Source organism: Oncorhynchus nerka, linkage group LG23 (assembly GCF_034236695.1).
Source record: "Oncorhynchus nerka isolate Pitt River linkage group LG23, Oner_Uvic_2.0, whole genome shotgun sequence".
NCBI lineage: Eukaryota > Metazoa > Chordata > Actinopteri > Salmoniformes > Salmonidae > Oncorhynchus > Oncorhynchus nerka.
In genome coordinates this window covers 58,123,093-58,147,168 of record NC_088418.1, presented here as the reverse complement: position 1 = coordinate 58,147,168, position 24,076 = coordinate 58,123,093, and the positions used below count along the sequence as shown (strand labels likewise).

The following is a 24,076-nucleotide window of genomic DNA, read 5'->3' as shown; positions in this document are numbered from 1 at the left end:
TAATTTCATAAACAGTAGCAGGAGACTGACAGTTTTAGTGACAGGCCACCAACTGGACATCCAAGTAAAAGGTAAACTACACTCAGAGCCATATATACCCAATTAAGGTAGTTTGGGGGGGACAAACCTTCAGATTGAAAACCATTCTGATCTATTTTCCACTGGGAGAGATCTCACAAATAAACTTTCTAAAAACAGCTGAACTTTCTTTAACTGTGTTGTAATTTGATCAATAGAATATACACATTTAGGGGAAACCATTTTCCATTTAAATATGTGTATTTAAAAGGAGATGATCACAGCCATGTAACATTGTAGAACAGAGGCACCCATTACCTCCTCACACCACAAAACAAGAGCACCAAAACAAAGACAAATAGTTCAGTCTTTTATTTAAAAACTATAAACAGTCACCAAAGTAAATAAAGCCAATCTAACAGACTTAAGTCTATGTATAATAGCACATCCTACTGACACTGCAGAAATGAGGATGGGTAGGCTGCCCCGCTCGGACGCTAACAGGCAGTCATTAATGTTACACAACACTCCATAGAGAGAATAGTCTGAGGACGTGAGCCGGAATGTGGCATGGTATTATGAAAAAAATAGTACAATAAAACGCCACACTATATTAACATAGAAAAAAAGTAGTGAAGAAAATATACCTGCACATAAAGCAAAGAACACAGGAGAAACCCTGTATAAAATTCCATGTATTTAAACCAATTTACAAATACAAAAAAAAAAAATGTACACGCACTGTGCTTGTACAATGACAAACGTTTACAGTGGATACATGTTCGGGGTGAGAGAATACCTTCAATATTATTTTCTTCTACAAAATGACATGAGATATATTATTCCATACTCTTTCAGCCAGCAAAATGAGTTCTACAAGGTATTATTATACAAAAAAAGTCAGTTCCACAAAAAAACTGTTTTCCCCCCATAACTTTACAGCATCAGTACCTTTGCAGAAGTATTTACAGGTTTTAAGTACATTCATCCACTGCTGAGTATAGAATCACATTAGATACAAGTAATTAGGGATCATTAAAAAAAAATTAAAAAAGGTTCTACCAAAGTAATGCTTCTATTACTCCACAGAGCAAGTTCCCCAGTGGCTGTATCGGCATGAGAGGATTTTCTTTATATATATATATTCACAAATATTTACAAGATTATTTTCATTAATTGTAATGGTATTCATTTCAATAATAAATAAGTGAAAATATATTGACTCAAGTAAGAAAACCACACTATCAAGTTCTAAAGAAAAACAATCGAGCCAGTCTCCTGCAGCTGCGTCTCCCTCCCCCTCTCCAGCCATTCCCCTCCCCCGGCACAGCAAAACCTCAACGTACTGCCGCTCCTACTCAAATAAGTTCTCTGCAAATAGTCCCAGGATTACAAAAATGTGCTCGTATTTAGGGTTTCGGTAGGAGAGTCCCTCAGGGCAGCAGTCTAAAGAGCTCCCCCTCTTGGGCGGCTGGTGGAAGACCCCGTGGCAGTTTGTTTTGTTAAGGAGATGGGGGGATGGGGGGGGATTTGAGCACAGTGGGGTGAGGGAGGGGAGTCAGAAGGGCATAGTCTGGTGTTGCCCACCTGTGTGCCCCACTGTCATGACACCCCTGAATGATGGTTCTCCAATTTTTGGGGGTGGGGTTGCTCTTGTGGGCTCAAGCTTGGAGAGAGCGAGTCAGTTCGTAAAGGCATTTGGCGAGTGTTGTGGAGACCTCCATGTTACTGAGTGCCAGCACAGAGAGGTGGCTCTCATGCCTCTTCACCAACCTGAGAAGACAGGAAGCTGTCATTAAACACACTCCATCAAACAGTAAACATTTGTTTAATTGATTATGATTCATCACTCCGAACAAACACAGCACGAGGAGTCCTCAGATAACCCTTCTGTAAATGTTGCCAAAATAATTGTTCTTACTTTCGACCACAGTCTGAATACTTGGCAATGTTCTTTAGTGTTAAGGCAGCAGTTAGTCGTATGTGTTTGGTCATTGGTCCCTCTTTTTCATCCTAAGGAAAAGGATTGTGAAATTCATCAGTTACAAGATATATTGATAACAAAATATTTCCAAGTGGGAATATATGATAAATATGGAGTAGTCAAGGACTGCAATGTTTAACATCATAAATCTTACTTCCAGGTATAAAATCATACATTTCTGTCAAAAGTCAGCCGGACACCTTCAGTGTAAACAAACAGCTAAGCTCAGCCATACTCACAGTGAAGTCCCTGAACACCAGGTTCCGAGAGCCTCTGCGTAGGGCCATAAGGGCTGCGCTCGGATGATTGACAATAGCTTTCTGTGCTCGGGGGGCTGGAGTGCTGCTTGCCACTGGCTGAGGCCTGTGGAACAATGCAAAAGACAGTCAGCCACACATAGCGCATTCTAGCATCACCAGAATGGACATTAGCACTAGCATACTAAGCTAACCAGAGGGTACATACTTGGAAGTTTTCTGATTTGGGTCTTGCGTCTGTGTCGGTTCCTGCTCCAGTTTTAGTGTGGCCAATAGGGCATCTCGAGAACAGTGCTTATCCTGCAGGAAGAAAATAGGATAATTGTCAGCAAAAACCCACAAACATGGACTGATTGATTGAGAGGTGAGGGTGTAGTTTTACCTGTAGATGGGTTATGAAGGACAGTCTCTGTCGGGGGAAAGGTTCACATCCCTCCCAGAGGCACTGGCCTGGGTATAGCTCCTTGCCACCATGCTGCGTGGCTGCATGGTAGAACACTCTAGACGGCGTCTCAAACCACCTGGAAGAACACAGATATAAATGGGACAGCCAATGAACAGGCCACTTAGACTCAATTCTGATGTTTTTTCCACTAATTGGTCTTTTGAACAATCAGCTCTGAAAGAGATCTGATGTGATTGATCAAAATACCAATTAGTGGAAAAAAATATCAGAATTGAGCTGCCTGTCTAAACGCAGTTTTAGTTAGCCATGATATGAACACACCTTTCACAACAAAGGACTTCTCTTTAAGTATGTCAACTCAATATGGACAGAGATTAACTCACCGTTTACAGGATTGCCAAAAACACTTGAAGTTCTGTCCCGCTTTCCTGGTCTGTTCTGGGGGTGCCACCACGGCTTGTGGCCCAGAAAGGGAGGCGTTGGGGCTGGCGCTGCCACCCTGCACAGGCTGAGCCACTGTTGGCAGAGGCTGCGTAAAACCAGGGAAAGAGGCAAAGCTTTATCAGACCAAATAAGCAAGTGATATTTTGTGTTGTGATTGTGTTTGACTATTCCCCAAATAAAACAGTCACCATTTTTTGTTGTTGCATTTCTTTTACCTTTTTAAAAAGTATGACAAGATAAATTGGTAAATTAAGCTAATTTTGAAGAAACACATTTAGATTCTAGCCTAGCTATCCTCTGCTTACAATAAATTATACAATATGAATAACCTACCACTTGCTTATTCGTTATTTTCAGAAATTAATTAAACGAAAATATGAACAGAGTTTGAATAAATTATTCAAGGTCCTAGATCCTGAAGACTTTCATCGTTGATCTTGTTTTATGCAAGTCATTTGCTTGTAAAAAACAACAACTGTAAGCCCTGCATTGTTATTCGATGAAATTAAAGATCACACACACCTGCCAATCCAATAAGTGCAATATAAAATACAATTACATCTTTTCAAAGTCAGTCTGTATAAATCATTAAATGGCCTCTAACCCTACTCATCACAATGCAGTTGATTTTCCCAAATAACAGCAACAGAAAAGCATTGTAGTTGCATGTGATGGATAGACATTTAAGGTCAGATGTTTTACTGGCAAAAACTCAAGCCCCCCCCAAATAACACAATCTTTGCATCATTGACAGATCCACTTTACAAATAAAATGCATGACTACATTTTTTACCATAGAGAATCAGACAAATGTAGGCTACACTGTCTGTAGGCTTCTTTGCATATTCAAGCCCATCTGGAATTACAACACTGCCCCTTTAAGGCTCTCCTGGAGATTGGTTGGCCACCCTTTGTAGCCTATAAAATATTGCAACATTACAATTACAACCAAACACTTTTCTTTCTAAAATAATTCCCCCCAGGGCTCGAAATTAAGGGCTTTGTCCCTGGAACGATAGAAAAATATGTCTACGGATCATAACAGACTTGAGGATGACAGATCCCAAATTCATACAACCACTGCACATTAAAACACTTTAAAAAGCAATGAGGCTGATGCCTCAGATCAGACTGTTTAGCTTAAAATGTTGATAACGTTTTATTTCTTTATACAATAAACTCAATGTGCACTTGGCTGTAGGCTATGCACGAATGTTCCAAAATGCAATTTGCAGGAAAACATTGTTCTCAAAAGCACACCGCATGAGATATGAAAATATCCGTTAGAAATAAAGCAAGGGGAGATCTAAAGATGCATCAACTAGCATGGGTTACTAATGACTAGGATTATGCTTGGCTACAATGAAACAAGGTAAGACGTGCTTCATAAAATGACAAAACATCAAGGTTTCAAACAATTACGTTAACAGATAAAGGGCAACTCCACCAACCTCTTGTTCATTATCTCCAGCACAAAACCAGTTTCAACATTTATGAAAACGGTGCATTTATACGTCTTGTAGGAAAAAAACAAAAGTAAAAAAAGTTATACTTAGAATACATGATCAGTTATTTTCAAACACAGATTCAGTGATGGAGGTATTTTCTTGCTCCCCACCTTGGGCTGAAAACACATTGCAGGTTGATTTACACTTTTTTATATCTTACCCTATGATGTCACAGAGAAGCATTTCTTTAGGACTTTCCTTCTCATCTTTGTAACTACAGATTGTAAAAAAGTGCTGATTTCACACATGTATACACTGGACATGATAAATGAGGTTGAAAAGTGATGGAATTGCCCTTTAAATAACTTCAAAATGCAGACCCCACTCAGAATCAAGGTGGGTGATGTGCGGTGCGCAACAGGCCGGTCTTGTGACCATTTGATCTGAACGAACCGTGCCTTGAGTATGTCGAATCAAGCCTTTAGACGTGAATGGTCCTTCATTATATTTTTCAAACATGACTGGTGTTCAACCTATACTTATGTAATTAAAAGTCTGGCTACATTTTCTGGTGCCTCCCTCATGTCAGCATTCTGCATCGGTTTGGACGCGAGGCTGTAGCCAACATGCATATCATCTACACTTTGACATGTAGGCTTTTTTTATTAATGTGCATAAAAAATAGATTGGAATATTATTCAAATGTCGGCCTCTGATCCAATTCTGATCCGAGTAATTGTTTGATGAGAAAAAAGTTTATTACTCTTGTCCGAACTTCAATCTATATTATACTTGTCCGAGCATCGTTTTTACTTGTCCCGGACAAGAGGACAAGCGTTAATGTTGAGCCCTGCATTTTATGTTTGTGAAGAAAAACGTAGTCACATGTTTTACCAGCAGGGCAAGAATGTCAATGATCCAATTCATTATTCAAGATAAGTCATCAATCTAATGAGCTTGCTAGCCAACTAAGTTGGCACATCTTGCAAAACTGGGACAAGAAACAAATTGTTGAGTTATGTGAAACTCACCGTAGAGCTGGATGCCTGTATGGTGGAGCAGTTCCTCTGCTGCGTGGCATTCTCTATTGCTACTTTAGCTACTGTGCTTGGATCGGCTCCAGCAGGCACGGCCACCATGGTGGCACTGCAGCCCGCCTTGTTGGGGTCGCTGATGGTGATGATCCTCACTCCCACCTTACAGGGAATCACAGACGCCCCCTTGTCCTCCTCCGCCGGCCTCTTGTGCGCACGGCTCTCACCACTCAAACCATTGGCCGGCAGGGTCCCTGGCCCCGTGGCGCCCTGGGAGTTTACAGTGACGGTGGGAAACAGCTGCTGCCTGAATGCAGGCAGTGCGTAGTTAGGCCCCGGCCCCATAGGTCCGTTAGAGAAGGGGCCTGTTGCCTGAGGCCCATTGGCAAGGCGCTCTGCCTGCTCAGCTTTGGCAGTATCCTGCTGGGGGACAGAGGGCTCCTGGGGAGCCCCATGCAGTTTCTGAGGAGGACCCACCTCCCCATTCCCCAAGTGTTTGGAAGCGAAGTGATTTGGAATGTTTTTGCTTAAGTGGGCACCGGTGGAGGCGTCCCCTCTCTCAAAGTCACAGACCCCGTTGACGAGAGCCTTTTTTGGGTCGACATGGCCCTCCTGTGGGTTAGCCAGGCCAGAGGTCTGCTTCCCGTTGGTGGGGCAGCTCTCGCTGGCTAGTCCGTTGGCACAGGCCCCCTGGCTGTTCCCTGAGTGGTATGGAGGTAGACTGGAGTCCATGCACTTCCTCCCATTAAGCAGCTTGGCCCCTGGAGCGTCGGCCCCTGCCAGGTCCCCGTTGCTGGTTTTGGTGCCAGCCCCATCGGCCAGAGAGGAGTTCTCCATCACCTCGATCTTGCGTTCGTGGATGTGCAGACCCGTGGCGTCCTTGGCCTCCTCCTCCTTCTGGCAGATTATCTTGTCCCCCCTGAAGGGCAGCGGTGGCCCGTGGAGGGTGTTGCCTGTCTGGACCGCTGGCAGGCCTGGTGCAGCGGCTCCTTGGCTGACTTGGGCGGCAGCTGCAGAGGCTGAAGTGGTGAAGCCTGTGTTGGGCACCACAGTGAAGGTGACCTGGCCACCAGGAGCCTGGCCCTGGATGATGGTGGCGGGGCTGCTGGTGGAGATGAGCTGCACCGTCTGGAGAGGCCCCCCTGGGGACTGGAGCTGGCTGGGGACCAGCTGTACATTGAGCTGCTGGGGCTGAGGCTGGCCCTGTGAGGCCAACTGGTAGAGCACCTGTGGGCTTGGGGCACGCTGCGTGCTGCTAGGGGGAGGCACCTGGGGCGCGGGCAGAATGAGCTTTCCGCCCGGCGTGGAGGGCCGCTTTGGAAGCAGTAACTGTTTGATCAGGCTGGACTCTGTGGAGGTAGGCTGGGGGGGCGGCTGCTGCTGAGGCAGGGGTTGGGACTGAATCTGAAACTGCTGCTGGGGGTGAAACTGCTGCTGGGGGTTCAATTGTTGTGGTTGCCGTTTGACCGACAGCATCTGACTGACAGAAGCAGAGCCCTGCATTGGGATCTGGGTGTTGGAAGGAGTGGGCAGGCCCTGGGGCAGTGGAGCGATGGTGGAAGGGCAAGGTGGGGGTTTGGAAGGAGCGGGAGGTTGTCCTGCCAGTTGGATGGCCTGGCCACCAGACATGGTGGAGGGGTTGGCCAGAACAATCTGATGGATAGCCGGGGCATAGGCCTGGTTCTGCTGGAGGTTGGGGCTGACGATGACAACGCTGGACTGCTGCTGCTGGTTATGAGTGGCTGTTGGTGGTCCACTGGCCTGCGAGGGTGCAGGCTTGGGGGCGATGTTCTGGAAAGTGACGCGGGAGCCCTGGGTGTTGGACACGCCGGCAATGGTGAACACCTGGCCCCCGCCCACCTGGAAGTTTTGCAGCGAGGAGCAGGGGGCCGACACAGCAGCGTAGTGTGGGGGGGAAGAGAATACAGCCGTCTCCTGCTGGGGGCCCTGGGAGAGGGCCTGGGGTACTGAGGAGGGAGTGTGTGGCAGGGGCGGCCGTTGCGCGATGGGCACCCCCTGAACCCGCGCCGTGAAGATGTGGCCCTGCTGTACCTGTTGGAACAGTGTGACGGGGGTCCCTGTAGGCGCCATGACTTGTTGATGGTGGAGCTGTTGGGCCATGCTGGGGCTGTGGTTCTGGACCACCTGGCCAGAGGTGGGGATGGAGCTCTGGACCATGGCCGTCTTGAGGATATCCCCTGGCTTGGCCTGCTGAGCAGGGTGGGGGTGCTGATGCGGTGAAGCCTGGGGGTGAAGGGGGAGCCGAGGAACAGTCTGAGCCACTTGGGGGTGAGGTACACCATCCTGCATGGCGGAGGCCACCTGTGGTGCTGCAGGGTTAGCAGTAAGGCTGGGGACTGGAGGCCGGGCAAACCCAGGATACCCAGGAACAAAGCGTAAACACAGAAAGAGATACAACAAAGAACACATTAGAATCATTGACTGAGGTCTAATTTGCACAACTGCAAAGTATGTCTCACCATACTCCAAGACAACATGTATAGCAACTATGTCTTCAGACGTTTGCTGTGATAACATTCAAGGTATGTGGAAACTTGAATTTTAATGCCACTAACTACAAAATGTAGTTAGTTGTACTGTGAGTTTACCTGACGGGGATGCCTGGGGGTCGACAGGGACGTCGTGCCTGGGCCCTGGTGTGGGGCTAGCCTGCTGCTGGTAGTACAGCTGGATGGGCAGTGGGATGGCCCTCCGTTTGACCCCCACCACGTGTATGTGTGCCTGAGCATTGGGCTTGGTGTCCTCTAGCCGCTTCACTGTGTGGTTTGGGAAGATTGTCCTACAAAATGATAAGAGACATGGTGTGAGTGCAGTTGACACCTTGTCAATCATGCTTCTCAAAGTCATTGAATTTGGACCACTATATTGTAACTTGTCCATAGGGTGATTTCTTGGTTGAAAAAAACACAACATGAATGAATATAAGGCTTCCAGGACCACAGTTGTAAATGTTAAAAAACGGTATAAACTTCTAGTTGTGTGTACTCCAAATGATGATGGTTTTCAATTAAATCTATTGATTTAATATGGGATTATTCCAACCAACCGTAGACATTTGAGGAAGCCTTGGGAGGCCAGGATGCCAGCGCGTCCCATCTTGCTGCATGTGGTGAGGTACTCCGAGTACATCTCTGAGCGCAACACGGAGCTCTCGCCGCTCACCTCGAAGTGGGCGTTTAGCCTGGTGGAGACAAAGGGACTCAGAATGTATCTATAGCTACTCAGGGGTCAATTGTGACCAGCAAGCTGACTGCTTGACCCGAAAACTACCGTTCAACTTACAGAGAAACTAAAGAGCTAAGATGTGTCACAGAGAGAGCATAACTATGAGGGGGTGTGTGTGTGTGTGTGTGTGTGTGTGTGTGTGTGTGTGTGTGTGTGTGTGTGTGTGTGTGTTTGAGAGACTCACCACTGCACTGTAAACTTCTCCCCATCTAGTTCAACAATACCAGGAGGAGGGGGAGTGGACTGGACAGGGACTCTTGCTGCTGAAGTGAGATATAACATCATTATTGAGTCTAATTTGATCAACTTACAAACGTTTTTGAATAAACTCATTCTCTATGCTGAAAACACCTCTGTTCTGATGTGAGACTGAACTGTCAAATCTGCAGAACAGTGCTCCCTTCCTACATGGTGTGTTTAGTGTGCTGTTCCTCATTTTTCCCACTAGGGAGCAGTGACAGTACTGTACAAGCAGACTGCTATGTTTACCCTAGCTTCAATTATTCCTAGCACCTCATGCAAACATCAACTTTAGCTGATTGATTGCATACAATACGGGTTACACCAGTTTGCCTGATCATCCATGTTTCTAAATCACCAACGGATGGAAAGTCTCTACAGAAGAGAGTGGATGCAGAGGCTTATGGGAGGCGTAAACTGATGAGCTGTCAGCTTTCGATCAGTCTCTAACGTACACGACAAGGAGCAAGGCTCCACAGAGCTGAGCCTATAATCTCAGGCCATTGTCTCAGGGAACTGTTCCTTTATACCATATGGCTAATTATTGCCCTCACACAGCTTGCTCTGAATTCTGATTTTATGTACAACATGAATATAACGTGGCTTCATTTAATTTCTATGTGCATCTGAAGATCAGGGGACAGGGTTTAAGTGTTAAGATGCTCACCTGGGATGGGTGCGCCCTGCAGCGGAGCAGGCAGCTGTTCTACAAGCTGCGGCCGCACCTCTGCCACCTGGCTCTGCCCAGCAGCCTGGTGCTCCATCAGCCTCACGGCCGTCAGAGCATCCGGCCCAAACGTGTGCAGATCCACTGATACCAGCCGTACCAGCAGATCTGCCCAGGGACACACATATACACCGTTTAATAACGAAAGGTCTAAATTGTTGCATGACGGTTGTTTTTGAAAATCATTGAATTTCCTATTCCTCCAAGAGACGACAAATATCTTCTGTGCAACCAGTTTGTTTCCCAATTCATGTAGCTTGGTTGCTGTGCCATGCTAAGAGACTATACTTAATCAAACTGACCTCAAACACTCCATTAGTTGTTTATGCTATACATACACTTTATCTTGGTTAGACGGTTCTCCATCCACTCCATTCTGGTTGGTTGTTTATACTACTGCATGTATCTAGGTTACTAGTACCATGGTTAGGGCTAGGTTGTTGGTATCTCACCTATGCTCCTGTCCACGGAGGCGATCTTGCTGCAGGGGATCTCCCCCAGCTGGGCCAGCAGGTAGAGGACCTCCAGGGAGGACATGAGGAGCATGAGGTCAGGCAGCGACAGCAGGCTGATCACCTCACGGTATGACTCCTGGTCCACGTACTCACAGATCAGCACGCTGTTGTCCTCCGCCTTGCTCAGATTACCCAGGATCTCCATGGCTGAGGGGAGGAGGAACAAATAGTCAGGCTCTGGGGAAAATTTTATCACAATTTATGCTTACTGAAGTTGCTTTCGCATTACAAGGCCAGTGATATAAAAATAAATCTGACATTGAATTTGTAATAAAAAGACCCAGACCCAGACACTGACAAAGATAAAGTATGGGCTCTGACACTCACCCCTCATCTTCAGGAACCTGTCCCTTGACATCAAGCATTTGGTGATGGTGTGAAACATTAGGTGGGTTGTTCGAAAGTCAACAGGATCTAACTGAAGCTATTGGGAGAGAAAACAGAGATATTAATTCATGGAATCATCAATAACACAAATGCTCTGGAACAGCTACAGCCTTGTCTAACATTATACTGAATAGTACTAATTAGCTCCATACTGCACGAAAGTAATAACATTCAGAAGATAAATATAACAGTAAAAACGCCTCACCTCTGCGGCCACGTTGCCGAGTGTATCCAATCCCAGCTGCCGTAGGGAGATGAAGTGGCAGTGGGCGCACAGTAAGAGGAACCGCAGACAGGTGCGGTTAGCAGCAAGCAGTTTGACGTTGGCCTCCTCGAAGGAGAGGTTGCGGAGGATGACTCCCACCTGCAGGACCCGCTGACCCTCGATGTCGCCGATGCCTAGGTTGCGTGGAGGGTGGAAGAGGGCGCCCCAGCGCTCGTCCCCCAGCGTAGTGTCTGTCACTGGGAGAAGAGCAGAGAGAACAGTGAATGTCTGATCCCCCAAGGACATCGAGGGTCTGAGCAATGGTCTTTTAAGAGTCTTTATGAGAAATCTTCAAATACTTTATTACACAAAAAGTCCACAAAACAATGTTGCCGTAATATTTATTTGACGTGCTATTTTTACCATTGTTGTGCAAAAAATATTTTATTGTGCCATGGGTCTTTTAAAATTGGGTCTGTCAGCATAAATTGCTTACCTTGTGTCAGGCTGGTCTTGTCCCAGATGAGGTCCCGGACTTCAGAATCCTCTACCACATCCTTCCAGAACTGTAGAATCATATTCACAGATTATTATTGAAATACTGACTGCCGAAAAGATGCATTGCTACAAAAAACAAGAGCGGTTAAGGCTGATGTACTCCCGCGAGGACATCACACCGTATTTCACTAAGATCCCTGAACGGCTGGAGGCGAGGCAACCGTTTTTTCCCCCTCCCTCTGACCAAAAGCCTTGTAAGTTACAAACCTATAGTATACATATATAGTGAGTCTTTCAGTCAAATCTACCTTCATGAAGTCCCGGGAGGTTTGCTCCTTCCAGTCCATCCCAAATACAGTGGAGAAGCTGCCTAGTGCTGCAAATTCACAAGAGTACCGTTAGAGAACATTCCAACCCTTACATTCTGAGACAGAAGGTAATTTCACACCTGAGGGATCACAACAACAAAAAATGTTCTGCAATGGCAGTGCCTTGAAAAGGAATGCACAGTGTTCACATTTTGTTGTGTTAAAGCCTGGATTTCTGCATTGAACACAACCGTCTTCAGACTATAAATTAACAAGTTTACCAAGGACGTAATAACTCATCTAGTCTCCATACAGGCAAATGAAAGGGAATAAACAACTGACTCCCCATTTCCACTTGAACCAAAAAGGGAAACTGAGCACAGTAGTGCGAGTGTTTCAACATTTCCCCCAAGTTCCCATGATAGACAAAAATTACAAAAACACACACACATCTCTCTAATTACTGTCCTGCAAAAATAGATTTGGATACTAATGAAGAACATTTAAAGGTGTTGAAGACGTACAGTCATCGAAGACGCCTGCATGTGCCAGCAGCAGCGTGATGAGTTTGGGGTCTTTCTCCAGCTGCATGGCATGCTTGCTCTCGTTGGAGAGGAGAGTGCAAACGTTGATTGCGAAGTCCACTTCATTGGGCAAGCCCGACAGGAGAGAGAGCACCAGTTTGTTATAGTCGCATGGGGCCGTGAACTCCATGGACAGCCCATAGCTTTGGCGGAGATAGTCTGGGGACAAAAAACAACCACAAATCCAGTTGTAATTTCAACTTCAAAGTGAATGTAAAGAAAGCCTGATGAAAACATACAAAAACATTACAATGTTGTGCTATAAAGACCTTGAGAAATTATGATTTAGGAGTTTATTTAGACTGTTTAAAAAAATGATTGCAACTGCATGCAATGGGACACCTGCCTGATAATGAATATGCTTTCAAAGATAGGAAACAGTAATTAAAGTCACATGCAGGGGGTGGGCTTAACAAGTGCAACTTCCTGAAGCCTCCGTCACTTGGCATAACTTTGCTGGCATGGCAATGATTGTATGGCATATTTCAGTTATTTGAAATTGATTACGGTGCAATCAATGGGATATAAATAGCCAACTCCTCACAGCTGGCAGCTTTGCATCTGTTTCACACGTGTGTGTGTGTGTGTGTAGCTGACAGGACTCCTGAACTAGAGCTACTTCACACACAGCGGGCATGGTGGTAATGCACCATCACACAGCACCATGGTAACACACTGTTGCAAATTGCCTGCATGCCTGGGGAAATGACAACCTCAGTTCAGATGCACTCTTACTGATGGGGGTCTCTCAGGCCTGGGCAAGATTGTATTACAATTTTTGTCCAAAGTCAAGATTATTCAAACAATTATCTCAACAGCAATATGAGGGAGGATATGAGCTTCTGGTGGCAGAGCACTGATTTAAAGGCCCATATGTTTGCACATAAACAAAAGGAGTATAAATGTAGCAGCCCAAATACCGTATGAAGTGCATTGCGTCTCAGTTCTGAAACAGCTCAAAGACTAATCCTAGTACAACTCCTCTTTCTTGGAATATAGGCTACTCTCATCATACATTTTAAGATCTTGTTGTCTTGCTAACATTCTCCTCTCTTGAGCTTTCCAAATTATATCTTGATGAATCTATGATTATGTTATGAGGTGGAATAAATTTTCTGAAAAGATAAAGAAAACAACCCTGCAGTATATGCACATTCAGATGACTAACAAATGTGTGCTTTGAGTAGAAAGAGACCTAGTTCTCCCAGTCAAGAGTGTTGAGAGGAAGTTCAGTGCTGAAGGTGGCCATAATGTTCTCCATTTGAGTCGTAAAGTTTCAACTCAATTCAGAGTTGGTGGTGTTCTTCAACAGCCCCATCACTCGATACTTGAAGAAATATCCACCTTGATAAACACACACCAAGGTTGTCCTCTGACCTAAGAGTACTTTTATTTATTTCACAGCATCCCAAAATCCACCAAAGGGTGGTTGCTTTACCTCACAGTATGGATACAGTAGAGTATCACAATATCATTTTTGCCGGTTTTACATCGTTACTGTGACCATATTGTTAACGTTAGCTGGTTGTTAACGTTAGTCAGGTGTACCTGCCCCACATATCAGGTATTTATCATCCTGTAGCTTTTTCTCCATCTTATTTATATATATATATATATATATATATATATATTTAATTAAAAAAGAAAGCATGTTGAGCCAACAACGTGAGCACTTTAACATCCACAACTAGTTATCATGGCTTTCTCTTGTCCCTCTGCAGCAAATATACAGTATAGTGAGCATGTGTTTGGAACATCGAATCGCAATACATACAGAATAGTGATGCATATACAATCTCCATACATATCTTATCGGCACCTAAGTATAGTGATATTGTATCGTGAGGTCCAAGGCAATTACTAGGGCTGGGAATTGCAAGGGACCTCACAATAAAATATTATCACAATACTTAGGTGCCGATTCGGCACGCGATTCTCATTATTCTATGTGTATTGCGATCAGATACTGTGAATTGACTGCGATTTGATGTTCCAAATATATTGCTCACCTTATGTCTGCTGCAGAGGGACAAGAGCGAGCCATGAGAAAACTAGTTTTGATCAGTCATGGAAATAAAATAGCTGAAAAGAAGATGAGAACAAGTCATCAAGGAAAAATACTGGAGTTTTGGGGCAGGTACTACCACAAAATGAATACGGCGATGTTGTCAAAACAATATATCAAAAACAATATCCCAATATGTAAGCATCTATTTTTCCCCCCACCACTAGCAATTAACCAGCCCTACCTCTCAAATACCTGTCCAATAAAATCACTCTTCTCAAAGTGTCAATAAGAAACTAAGTTTTTATCATACTTGCATCTGTTCGTTTCCTGGAATATGCCACCATCCTGAAATACCATTGTCCCTTTAAGAACTAGATCGAAAGCAAAATATGGGGCCATCCCTTCAAGAATCTTTATTGTATTTCAAGTCCTAGCCCAACCAACAAGATTTTGGCAGAACTTATGTAGCCAATTATTGCTTTGTGGTTGTTTGAAGACACTTTGTAAAAGAGAGGGAAAGCTTTACCTGATACAGTGTGTTGCTGGTAGTTATAGGAGCAGGGGATTGCACCAATTGGAAGAGATGGTTTCGGGTTCCCAGGCTGCACCTCGTCATCATCCTCGCCGAAGTGATGGACCTTTTCATACTTTTCTAAATATCTGTAGACAAAAGAGAACTTAATGCTCAGAGGGTGACTGATCTAAGACCCCACCTATTCCTACCCCCCCCCCCCCACAATATCGAATTTAGAATGGCCTCTCTATAGCAAATAATCCTGTTTCACCCGATCCTCAAATCTCCCTAACTAGGATAAGTCCTGTATCCTTAGACTGTGGCTTCAACATCAACTGTTGTGCCTCCAAATCCCTGATAACAAAACTGGACACCCTGGCACATTCCCACTGTATAATTTACCAATGGAGTATGACAGCCACTCTGAGGAATTTGGTTAATGCCTGCAATCCACACAAGTAAACTGGTAGGCTACACTCCGACCTATAAAGACTCACAAGCCTACTTCTGTGAACTCCTAACATTTTCAAAGTCCCCCTACAGACAACACTAATGTTGTTGGGCTATCTGTGCCCACATCCTATTCCAACCCCAGTCACAAAGCAATTCCACTACTCAGTCGCAGCAGAGTGGAACAAACTACAAAACGGGGCTTACAACACAACCAATGTCTCTCGCCTACTTCTAAAATCGACAGAGTGAACATGAATGACTACACGACAAAGCATGAAATGAAAAATACTGCCAGAGGGGGATAAAAATCCAATCCAAGTTTGACATAGAGACCATCGGTTATGATGAAATAATTATGTTTACGCCTAGCTGACTCAAGAATCAAAAGACATGTGCAAGTGTTTAAGCAGAATACAAGTGATGAATCCTTTGTGCCCTATTGCTTAGGGCAAACTAGTTTATCAAGAGTCACAACCAATACCAGTATTCCTTAATATGTTTATTCAGCTTGGATGTGACACAGGTGGGGATGATATGACCTTATCAGCACAGACAGAATATTCCAGACACTGGGGTGATGTCTTCATTCAAATGACCAACCGCTCAGCTGGGGAGGAGTGCAGAAAAGCAGAGGGAGTTTCAATGAAAGAAAAAGACTGACAGCTTTCTGTCTAAAGCCAAAAAAGTCTACAAAAAAATCTGCAAAACCTTACTTGAGTTGAGAAAGTCTAACAAGTGCTGCAGCCTTCTCTCACATGTTTAGGTAGGGAGGAACCAACACATCTGCACATTGAATATTTGTTTACACAGACACATGCTGCAGTGGTGGCAACAGAAAATACCTCACCAGTGGTAGCGTGGAAAGCCCTGGCTAAGCGCGGAGTGTGTGTGCTGCCGTGAGTCAGAGTGAGAGCTCCAATCTGAACGGAGTCCCAGTGCTGGTGCTGGTTCGCTGTGACCAAGGTAATCCCCCATCCACGGCGCGTGACACACTGGACTATAAATACACCAACTCTCCGTTTGGAGAGGCCCTGGCTCTGCACAGCGTCATCACACACTTGTCTGGGCACGGGCAGAAGGGGAGGCGGGATGTGTGGTGGTGGTGGGTTCTGTTGCAGCTGCTCATGTCTGCACTTCCCTTTTCATACATGGCTGGCAAAAAGCACCCATTCTTCTGACAAGACAACAGCCAGAGTGCCACAGAAAAGCAACACAGAATTAGGAGGCCTTCTCATTATCAGTGTCCAATCAAGTTGACATGTCATTGCATGTGTCATACCATCAGCTGGGAAAAAACAAGCAATTAAGGTAGAACAGGGCTCTTAACTCATTTTTTTGTCCCCAGCAACAACAAAAAAATATATACTTTTTTTTAAATCACATTTTTTCAATTAATCTGAACGGCACACAATAAAAACGTAGGCAACCAACTGAAGCCATAGATCTATCACTGCAAATGGTGACTGTTTGTGAACTGATGTAATTTAAGGTTGTCCGGATCATACAAGAGCTGATAGGACATAAGAGCAACCCTCTCAATAAAGGCTGCCTCAGTGAGTGAGTGAGTGAGAGAGAGAGAGAGAGAGAGAGAGAAAATTGGGTGCGCCTGTTGGACAAGCACACATACAAACACACAATCAGATTGAGTAAACTAACTGGCATTACTACTGTTCTATAAACAGGTGAATATATATTATTGTACCTTTAAATTAAATGCTTGCAGATTCATTTGAGTAGACAGAGACAACTTATTAAACATGGGGCATACAGAGACCGATGAGCAACATTAGAAATCCAGATTATGTAGCCTAAAGCTATGTCAATTGATAGGCTGGTTTTATGGCTGATAAAATAATAAATGGAAGCACTATATACAGGCCACTACTGAGAGTGGGGGTGGGTGAAATCCAAGTACTAGGTTGTGGACAAGAAACTGGTCTGGGGGAGACAATGGTAAACTACACCGAGAAGAAAGCTAAACCACAATCAAGGTGGGAATCACAACAAAGATAAAAGAATGCCATTATACAAAAAATAAAACACTTTGGCCTCAAGACCATGCTTAACATAATGAGAATGGTGGCTAAGTTTAATTTGTCAGCCCCCTAAATACATTTTCCACGAGTGTAGTTTGCTTGATGCAAAGTTAAAGTCAGTCTCACTTTCTATCCAACAGAAACATTTAATTTCAAACATTTCTTTGTGTGATCTGCAGAGAGCTTACCACAGTCAAAGAACATTGGGACAGCATGCCCAATCTTAGGCCAGTAGCAGTAGTAGTGTTGCCTACCTCGGCTAGCTTTCGCTAGTCCCAACATCTCCAATCCCCACCTCTGGACTGTTATATCTGTGATTCAAAACCTCTCCTAGCTATTGTTGCTGACAAGGTTTAACAATTTCAAAAATAGTAGAGAAAGGCATGGCAAGCAGATAACCAGTGACAAAATAAGGGGGCATGCTGAGGGAGAGAGCTAGCTGTGGCCTCACACAGTGGCGGAACACCAGAACAAAACCTAAGCAAATAACCATGGCGCTTCACCTGTAATCAAATTGCAAACAAGCAGACGTTCTATAGTTCTTTGTCCACCACAAAGTTAGGTCCTACTTGCCAGTCAAGTCTTGTAATGTATGCTAGGCATTGGAAATAGGATTTGGAGTAGGGAGAGCTGCTCTTCTTAAACAGTGGTTCCTGGGTGTACCTTTTTTATAGAGTGAACAACTTCTGCTGCCCATCATTCGCAACAGTTTGTCCTATCGACTTAAGTGGGGAACTATGGAGTTATTCAACTTTAGCAGATTGTAATTGTTCTGATGATAGAAAACACCAATTTCACTGTTACAGTTCATATGAGGAAATCAGTCAATAGAAAGAAATGCATTAGGCCCTAATCTATGGATTTCACATGACTGGGATTACAGATATTCGTCACAGATACCTTTTCTTTAGGTAGGGGTTGTGAATCAGAAAATCAGTCAGTATCTGGTGTGACCACCATTTTCCTCATGCAGTGCGACATCTCCTTCGCATAGAGTTGGTCAGGCTGTTGATTATGGCCTGTTGTCCCACTCCTCTTCAATGGCTGTGCGAAGTTGCTGGATTTTGGCGGGAAATGGAACACGCTATCCAAAATGTCGATCCAGAGCATCCCAAACATGCTCAATGGGTGGTGACATGTCTGTTGAGTATGCAGACCATGGAAGAATTGGGACATTTTCAGCTTCCAGGATTGCGTACAGATTTTTGCGACATGGGGCTGTGCAGTATCATTCTGAAACTATGAGGAGATGGTGGCGGATGAATGCCACGACGAGATCCTGAGGTCCATTGTCATGATCTCTGCATTCAAATTGCCATAGATAAAATGCAATTGTGTTCGTTGTCCATAGCTTATGCCTGCCCATACCATAACCCCACCACCAGAAGGCACTCTGTTCACAACGTTGACATAAGCAAACCATTCGCCCACATGATGCCATACACGTGGTCTGAGGCCAGTTGCACGTACTGCCCAAATCTCTAAAATGACGTTGAGGCGGCTTATGGTAGAGAAATGCACATCCAATTCTTTCAACAGCTCTGGTGGACATTCCTGCAGTCAGCATGCCAATTGCACACTCCCTCAAAACTTGAGACATCTGTGACATTATGTTGTGTGACAAAACTGCACATTTTAGTGGCCTTTTGTCACCAGCACAAGGTGCACCTGTGTAATGATTATGCTGTTTAAATAGCTTTTTAATATGCCACACCTATCAGGTGGATGGATTATCTTGGCAAAGGAGAAATGCTCACAAACAGGGATTTAAACAAATTTGTGGACAGCATTTGAGAGAAATAAGATTTTTGTGCATATGGAACATTTCTGGGATCTTTTATTTCAACTCATGAAACCAACACTTTACATGTTGCGTTCATATTTTTGTTCACTGTGTTTTCCAAGCTACAAAACACAATACTTAACATACAGCAAGTTTTTAAAGGACCAGAGATGTCTGCTTTGTGTTTTTATTTTGTAAGTCGCTCTGGATAAGAGCGTCTGCTAAATGACTTAAATGTAAATGTAAATGTATTTTTGCCATGTAAAAAATATCACGATACTAGTATCGTCACAGCCCTAATTTATATGACACTGGTTTAGAAAGCAAACTGACTTTTCATAAAAATGAATATGGTATGCACAGCTTGGGTTACACCAGGAAACTGTTGACCTTGTCTGCAAAATCTTGTCGAAATAACATGCATTTCCAAAGTTTCAGCAGACTCGCTAGTTTTCTGTGGCTCGCTGATTCGTGAGTTTTGCTATATCATTTTAGCACCCTCTATTTAACATCAGAAAGAGACATACAGATATCAGGGGACATCGGGGTAACACCGGATCTCTAAACGCCGTTGCCGCGTTTCACCTTTGTTGAGGTGCTAATCTCACTAGCAAACGATGTGTGAATGAGACAACTTGATTGCCTCGGACTTCACTTATGCATGAAAACAGCGAGGTAGTTCTAATCCAGCTCTTGTTTTGGCATGGGCATCACAGTGCTAACATCATGATGTTGGGTACAGTCTATTCACAAGCTGCATCTCAGTCTTAATAAGAGATCTCCTCTCCTGCACCTTAACTAAGGTGAAGGAAATTGACAGACAAAAGCCAATTTACTGTACGCAGTAGGCACAACATCAATATTGCTTACCCCCATGTATCAGTTTCAAAACCAATGCAGATAAAAGGATACAAGGGGAAGCAACCACTAGACTGTTGAACTTGTGCCTCAACATGATGGTTGTAGTGACTTGAATTGAGCTGCAACAACTCATTTATTCCATGTTTGTCTTTCACATAAGTAGAATTTTTATTCCAGTTTTATTAAACGATAATCAGAGGTCAACTATTGAGTCTATTGCTCAGATTCCCAGGTTGTATGATTACTTACTATTTTCACTGACAAGTGGCTTGGCAATGTTAATTTAAGTAGCGGTACAAGAAGACCAACAAGCAAACGACTCCCTACTTCAATACATTTCTGACTATTCAGCGTTTGCCCTTAAGACCACGTTGGTATTGAGCTACACCTCCCAGTTAAACCAAAGGGCTCTTTGGTTCCAATAAGTTTCACTGTTACAGGCTTGCTTACCCTATAAGAGAGACCTGGCATTGGGCTACATCTCCCCCTTAAACCAGTTTGAGTTGATGGTAGAAGGCTGTCTTAACCTGGCCAATTCAATGTTTTGTTTGGTAAAGACACAGGAGTATGGTAAAAATAAACAACCTATATAAGCTGTGAAAAAAATCTTCCAAGGAATGGACCAGAATGGTCAAACTTCTATGTGATCCCAGTGGGCTGTGTCATGAGGTAAAACCCAGGAAAAGTTTCAGGCAGTCAGGTCAAATGCAGGCTTGAAATGGGTTAGGCCTGTGCATTTGTTTGAAAATATGAGGCAAAATAAAGCATGCATCTGGGCAGCTCCCAACAGCTCCTTCCAACCTGCTGATGTGCTGTCAGTTAGGCTATTTATAGCTCTGTGTTTCAGTCAAACATTGTTTTACAGGGCCCTACGCATACTTTTTTTTACAAGGAGCACATGTGCGAACTAAGTCGGAAAATGTAGCCAGGTGCACACAAAAAATATTTGAAGTAATAATGTTAGAATCCTTCATTCTTCTAGGCGCACTGGTGCTCCTAAATAAAATATCACAATACTTGTACTTGACGATACACATATGCGAACTGTGACGACATTGCATATGTGAGTAAAATGGTCACATTGTGGAGCCCTGCATTATAAATTAGCCTATGACTCTTCAAATGACAATTTGAAAGGGGGGGAAAATTGTCTCACTGGGTTGCGGCTTTTGTTCCCAGCCAAGCAGCAACACACCTGTTTCTTGGTTGAAGACCATTTAGGCCTTGTTGATTGGTAGAATCAGGTGTTGCAGCTGGGCTAAAACAGCCTGCACCCACACCTCGCAGGGTAACATTGCCTGCCCAATATCAAATCAGCTTTGCATGGGAAGTTAATGTTAAAATATTTTAATTCAACAAACTATTGTTCATCTGATAGCAAGAATGAAATCCTTTGCTAAAAATGCTGGAATAACCAGGACCATTTGGAAACACTTCATTACTGTGCTTGGCCTATCATTGGCTCTGCATGTAGGGCCTATATAAAATCCCATGATGACTTAAGAGAGGTTGGAAATAACATCTTTAGGCCTATGCCGAGTTGTTCAAATTCATAAGCCATATCTGTAGGCAGTTATGATACTTAGGTAGAGTCTGTGTGAACCTTGTTAAGAATTTGACATGCCTACAAGATTGGTTACTTGCAGACTGTTGACCTAGAGCTCTTTCAACCATTCCCAAATTGTGAAGGTGATTAATGCAACAGGATTATTAAAGATATGTTGCTTCAACTAACTGGCAACGCAGGGTCATATAAGCAGCCTCTAGGCTAGACTGGTGAATGTGATCCTTCCTCTTAAAAGCAGGTGACCGTGTCGATGATGGCAATAATTTGGAGGGAAAAGGAGACTTGAGTAGAGAAGCAGCTCCACAATGGCCACAGGCTTACTGCTGGTGAAACATCTACACCGAGGGCAAAAGGTGTTTAGGGTAACTTGCCGCTGATTGCATAGTTGTGGCAACAGCTAGCCTATTCAATTACAAAATGACCAGCCAGCATTCAGTAATACACAAATCATGGACCATTTAAAAAGCATTCCCAGTTCATGTCCCTTACTAATAGTTTAAATCTACAAAAGAGAAGATGTATGGCAGAATCCCCAGCAGTAAGACACAGCATAACAAACAAAATAATATATATATATAAAATAGTGATCTGCATTAACCCAGTAAAGTTTAGTAAATTTTACGTCAAAACATACTGCTATGAGGCATACTTATTGCAGCCAATGTAAGGTCCAGTATGGTGTTTTTGTTTTCCGTGTTCAACATCTTTGAAACTGTCAGCAATGCTGGATTGTTGCATGGTCCTTTCCTGCTTCCAGCCTCTCACAATTTGTAAACATTTGCCACATGCTGTCTGAGTGTAGTAGCTAATACAAGACCATGCCACTTACCGAAGGTAGTACTGTTTTAAAACAAATGCTGCATTTGAACAACTCCTTGGGAAGTTAAAATCTTCACCCAGCTCTGACCACTGATTCTTGTCAGAAACCTGTAAAGTAAATAAGGATGTTATTATACATTTTTCAATTAAGCAATATCAGGATGCATAACATATGTATTAGATGAATCATAAACAATCTGATTAGCATCTAGTAACAAGATGTTAATGTTAGCTACTTTTATTAGCTAGAACTGTGTATTTAATTCCATGTTTGCAAGCAACAACTCACAGCTAGCTACAGCTTGAAATGGATGGCTTACTTACAAGCTAGTGTTAGCAATCTGGCTAACATTACTTTTCTGGCAAGCCAAGCGTGCAGGCTAAATGTGGTAGCTTCCAAAGCCCGAGACAACGATGACCCGCTTCAGCACAATGCTAGTAGCAATGATGGAATGAAGGCGAGCAGTCTTTATTTGGGGAATTATTTTCACGTTTACAGTTTTCAATAAATAGGCCTGTGTGCGGCCTACATTTGTCTTCAGCCATAGAGCCAAAGATGGCTAATGCGAATAACTAGCTTCCCCCAAATTATCGTAAAAAATCTACTTGCACAAAATGTTACCTATCCCCCGCGGCGAATAGTTCCTCCTAGCCAGTGCCGATAATCGATGTTAAACGTGCCCGCTAATTTCGAGTTGCTCTTACTGCACTCAGACTCCGAGCAGTGCAGCTACCGTACGGACTTTCAATTCAAACCATACACAACACAAGCCACCACATTGCATAGATGGCAAACTAGCACAAGGCCGACCGCAATCCTCTCTCTCCTACAGCCGTTTTAGTATGAAATAGCTATTAGGGATGCCGAAAGAGAGTTCTCTAGCTGTTCACTGAAAACCGAGAGTGCGAAAATGCACTTTTAGTTGCACTCACCTTAGCAAATCCACCTAACGAAATGACTCTGATATAGAGAGCATTAAGATCTAGTTCTTTCCCACCCACGATAGGAATCTTCTTGAACGGCGATCTGAAGGAAAAATAATTAAATACATGGAGAATAGTATTACTAATTGTTTGTAAGCATCCATAGTCATATGTACATGATGTTTAAAGGTGTATTTAAACGCCCCATTCTCACCCTCTGCTTCGGTGAAATTGCCGCAGCTCGTCCAGGAAAGCCAGTCCTTTCCTTCGCTGATCTAGTACATTTTTCCCCGTCGAATTTGCCATTGTTTTTGCATGTAAAAACGGTTAAACCCCCACTCACTCGCTTCCTAAGACACCAAGGATCCCATACTCCGCCGGCGCTCAGTCATTCGCGAAGCTGAGTGTTTAAAAAAGTTAAAGAAATAGCTAATAGCAAGAAGAGCGCCAGCTCGCTAATAAAGACTGATGCACAGCTATACACAGAAAACAAGCCGATTCTGCAAGTTGTAATAAACACTTAGCCAGAATAACGACCGATTTCAACGGCAAACTACAACTGCCATTGTAAAATATGCTAAATTAATAGTTTTGGTATCAAATGTGTTCGTTTGGAGTGGTTTGACAGTGTGTTACGGACGCAGCTCCAAGCAATCGCACACACTGTAGAGCGGCAGCGGGATCCAGTTCCAGACAAAAAGATCTGAGGCCTCGAGCTCGTACTGCCACGCAGCGCCCTCTACTAGAAACAACGGTATTGCACTCCAAAGCGGTTTATTGGAACAATAGACAGTGTTGTCTTTTTTAGAG

The 24,076-nt window shown here is 43.8% G+C and overlaps 1 protein-coding gene across 2 annotated transcripts; it reads right to left on the bottom strand.

The window, feature by feature from the left end:
- Positions 1–375: 375 nt before the first annotated feature.
- LOC115107120 (AT-rich interactive domain-containing protein 2-like) lies at positions 376–24,076 on the bottom strand. 2 transcript variants are annotated; one of them, XM_029630531.2, is made up of 21 exons: positions 23,481–24,076; positions 23,276–23,369; positions 22,353–22,450; positions 14,836–14,969; positions 12,242–12,460; positions 11,718–11,785; positions 11,408–11,477; positions 10,912–11,168; positions 10,647–10,743; positions 10,257–10,466; positions 9,745–9,912; positions 9,022–9,100; positions 8,659–8,793; positions 8,201–8,391; positions 5,589–7,948; positions 3,049–3,194; positions 2,642–2,780; positions 2,468–2,559; positions 2,242–2,365; positions 1,940–2,031; positions 376–1,791 (listed from the first exon to the last, which is right to left on the bottom strand). In XM_029630531.2, exons 1-21 carry the CDS (start codon positions 23,570–23,572, stop codon positions 1,680–1,682), a joined length of 4,977 nt encoding a protein of 1,658 aa, XP_029486391.1. In that variant the 5' UTR covers positions 23,573–24,076; the 3' UTR covers positions 376–1,679. The 2 variants fall into 2 exon arrangements, with proteins under 2 accessions (XP_029486391.1, XP_029486392.1); XM_029630532.2 differs by having other exon boundaries at positions 9,022–9,097.

Excerpts from the sequence above, each read along its gene's own strand:
- LOC115107120 (XM_029630531.2), bottom strand. The coding sequence starts at position 23,572 with ATGGCAAATTCGACGGGGAAAAATGTACTAGATCAGCGAAGGAAAGGA. Across the intron at positions 9,101-9,744 it reads GCAGGGCGCACCCATCCCAG|CAGCAAGAGTCCCTGTCCAG; the intron begins GTGAGCATCTTA and ends ATCTCACTTCAG. Across the intron at positions 2,032-2,241 it reads TGGTGTTCAGGGACTTCACT|GATGAAAAAGAGGGACCAAT; the intron begins GTGAGTATGGCT and ends CCTTTTCCTTAG.